This window comes from Anastrepha ludens, chromosome 2 (genome assembly GCF_028408465.1).
Source record: "Anastrepha ludens isolate Willacy chromosome 2, idAnaLude1.1, whole genome shotgun sequence".
Classification (NCBI taxonomy): Eukaryota; Metazoa; Arthropoda; class Insecta; order Diptera; family Tephritidae; genus Anastrepha; species Anastrepha ludens.
In genome coordinates this window covers 150,745,724-150,748,037 of record NC_071498.1, presented here as the reverse complement: position 1 = coordinate 150,748,037, position 2,314 = coordinate 150,745,724, and the positions used below count along the sequence as shown (strand labels likewise).

Here is a 2,314-nt window from a genome sequence, read left to right as displayed (position 1 = left end):
AAAATTACCGTATTTTAGTATATTAGTTTGTATGTATGTATGTTTATTAATTTTTTCCGTTTTGTTTTATTGAAATACTTCAAAGTGTATAAAATAGCATTTTTCGGATGCAAATGCGTCACCCTGTATACGTACAAATATTCATATCTGCATTAGGTGACAATTTCTGCAGATTTTAAAATTATTGAAAACAAGTTTGATATCAAATGAATTCGCGTATAGCACAAAAGTAAACAATCATCTTTTTTTCATATAACTTAGTATCAAATATAAAAGTTAAAGGTCTACGCAAATTTGAATTTAGAACAGTTGTGGACGGCAAACGCGAAAGACTTTTAAAAATCGGCGGAGCTTGTGCATTTTCATAAAAAATTTTTTTAATTAAATCGAATATCGAATTAATTGATTTGAATTCAAGAAATACTTCTCAAAAAGTTGCTGTGCTAAGATTTTACAAACAGTAATTATTAAAATGCGTGCCAATCTGTGTAGTTTAACATTTCTGTTAGCGCTGACGCTACAAATCACATATACGACGAGCAAGCATTTGGCGGAAAGACGTAAGCACCAATTTAACGTTTTTTTTTTTAATTTTTTTCATGGCGTCTTAAAGTGAAAAAGTGCAAAAAATTTATGGAGCTAAATATAAATTTTTTTTTTCATATAAATAAATATAATTCTTTTTTATATTTATAGCTTCCTTTTTGAATCCTTGTGACTATAACGGTGCTAATTTCGATAAATGCTTTGCGGATAATTTCCAACTATTATTCAGTCATTGGCATGACGGTAAGGCATAGAAATTAAAAACAAAAAAAAAACAATTTTTAGTAAAAAATTCTTTAAAACTCCTCCACACTTAAGGTGTTCCCGGCCTAAAGTCCTTGGGCTCATTGGACCCGCTCAGCATTAAGCGTATTAAAATTCAACAAGACAGCGGTGCGACGCTCAACATTGTTGCCGAATTGGAGAATATGCTTGCGTACAATGCCAGCAAGGCGATTGTGAAGAAGGCCACGTGGGTATTCGTGGAATTTGTTATTCATTGTGGCATGAAATTTGTTTCAACTGCTTGCTTATTACCTCTTTTCTTCTTCTTCTTTCTGTATCTACTTTGCGCTATAGACTGGATAAAAGCAACTTCGAGGTGGATGCCACACTCGAATTGCCAGCATTATATGCCGAGGGCAATTACAAGGTTAAAGGCACAGTTTTGGGCTTGAACATCAATGGCGCAGGCAAATGCAATTTAGAAGCAGGTAAGACCGAACAAAGGCTTAGAAATTAGTTACAAGCGAAAAGTGATGGCACAAAAATTGTGATGAAAAGAATTTTAGTTTATGCATTTTTACCAATTTATGAAAAATATTTTATTTAATATTTTATTAAAAAAATAAAAAATAAAAAAAAGTAAAAAGTAAATAAAAACTACCTACTTATACCACTTCTCATGACCGCAATCGCACTGCATTTCCCCTTCTCTTATTTCACACAATCCAGCCAGAATCCGCTTGAATTTCCATCTTGCCACGAAATTGCGCGACGAAGGTGATCTGACATTCTCCGACATCGTAAGTCTCAAAGCGAAAATTCTCGAAATCGGCGATTTCCACATAGATGTGCAGAATTTGTTTGGCGGTCAGCGTGATCTCGAAGCAACGGCTAACGATCTATTCAATCAGAATTGGCGTGAGCTATTCGGTATTCTGTCACCCACATTAGAGCAAACACTGGAGTTGGTGTTGAAGGATCGCTTCACGAAAATCTATGCTTATGTGCCGGCAACTTACTTCATCTCCAATATGCCCAGAGCTAGTGAATTCTATGGTTAAGGAAAATGTCACGCGCGTGAGGACGAGCAAGCAATTATTGTGATTTATAGGCAATATCTATGTTTTATTTGTAAAAAAGCTATTTTCCTATTTATGTCTGTTAAAATAAAGTATTGAAATATGAAAATAAATTAAGTGTTTTACTCCAATGCTTGAACTAATAAATGCTTTCAGTTTTAGATAAAATTTAAAAATTACAAAAAAATTTTAATTAAAATAAAATAAATAAAAAATATTGATACATATTAAAATTATTACAAAATTAAAACAAAATTAAAAATTAATATAAATAAATAAATAAATAAAAATACTTTAAAATATACAAAAAACGTAGTTAAAAGCTAAAATAATAAAAAAATATAAATAAAAACTTAAAAATAATTTTTTTTATATTTAGTTTTTGACAGCTGAGAATGGCAAACTGCGTGTATTTAAAAACTAAAAATTACAAAAAAATTTAAATTAAAATAAAATAAATAAAA

General features: G+C 30.8%; 1 protein-coding gene across 1 annotated transcript; it reads left to right on the top strand.

The window, feature by feature from the left end:
- Window positions 1-319: 319 nt before the first annotated feature.
- LOC128859937 (circadian clock-controlled protein daywake-like) lies at window positions 320-2,030 on the top strand. The gene is made up of 5 exons (XM_054097103.1): window positions 320-560; window positions 697-789; window positions 865-1,018; window positions 1,126-1,259; window positions 1,501-2,030. Exons 1-5 carry the CDS (start codon window positions 473-475, stop codon window positions 1,830-1,832), a joined length of 801 nt encoding a protein of 266 aa, XP_053953078.1. The 5' UTR covers window positions 320-472; the 3' UTR covers window positions 1,833-2,030.
- The last annotated feature ends 284 nt before the right edge of the window (window positions 2,031-2,314 follow it).

What these genes read in the sequence shown, in the direction of transcription:
- LOC128859937 (XM_054097103.1), top strand. Translation starts at nt 473, where the DNA reads ATGCGTGCCAATCTGTGTAGTTTAACATTTCTGTTAGCGCTGACGCTA. An exon ending in CAAGCATTTGGCGGAAAGAC is followed by an intron (nt 561 to 696) that starts GTAAGCACCAAT and finishes TTATATTTATAG; the next exon opens with CTTCCTTTTTGAATCCTTGT. An exon ending in GCGATTGTGAAGAAGGCCAC is followed by an intron (nt 1,019 to 1,125) that starts GTGGGTATTCGT and finishes TTTGCGCTATAG; the next exon opens with ACTGGATAAAAGCAACTTCG.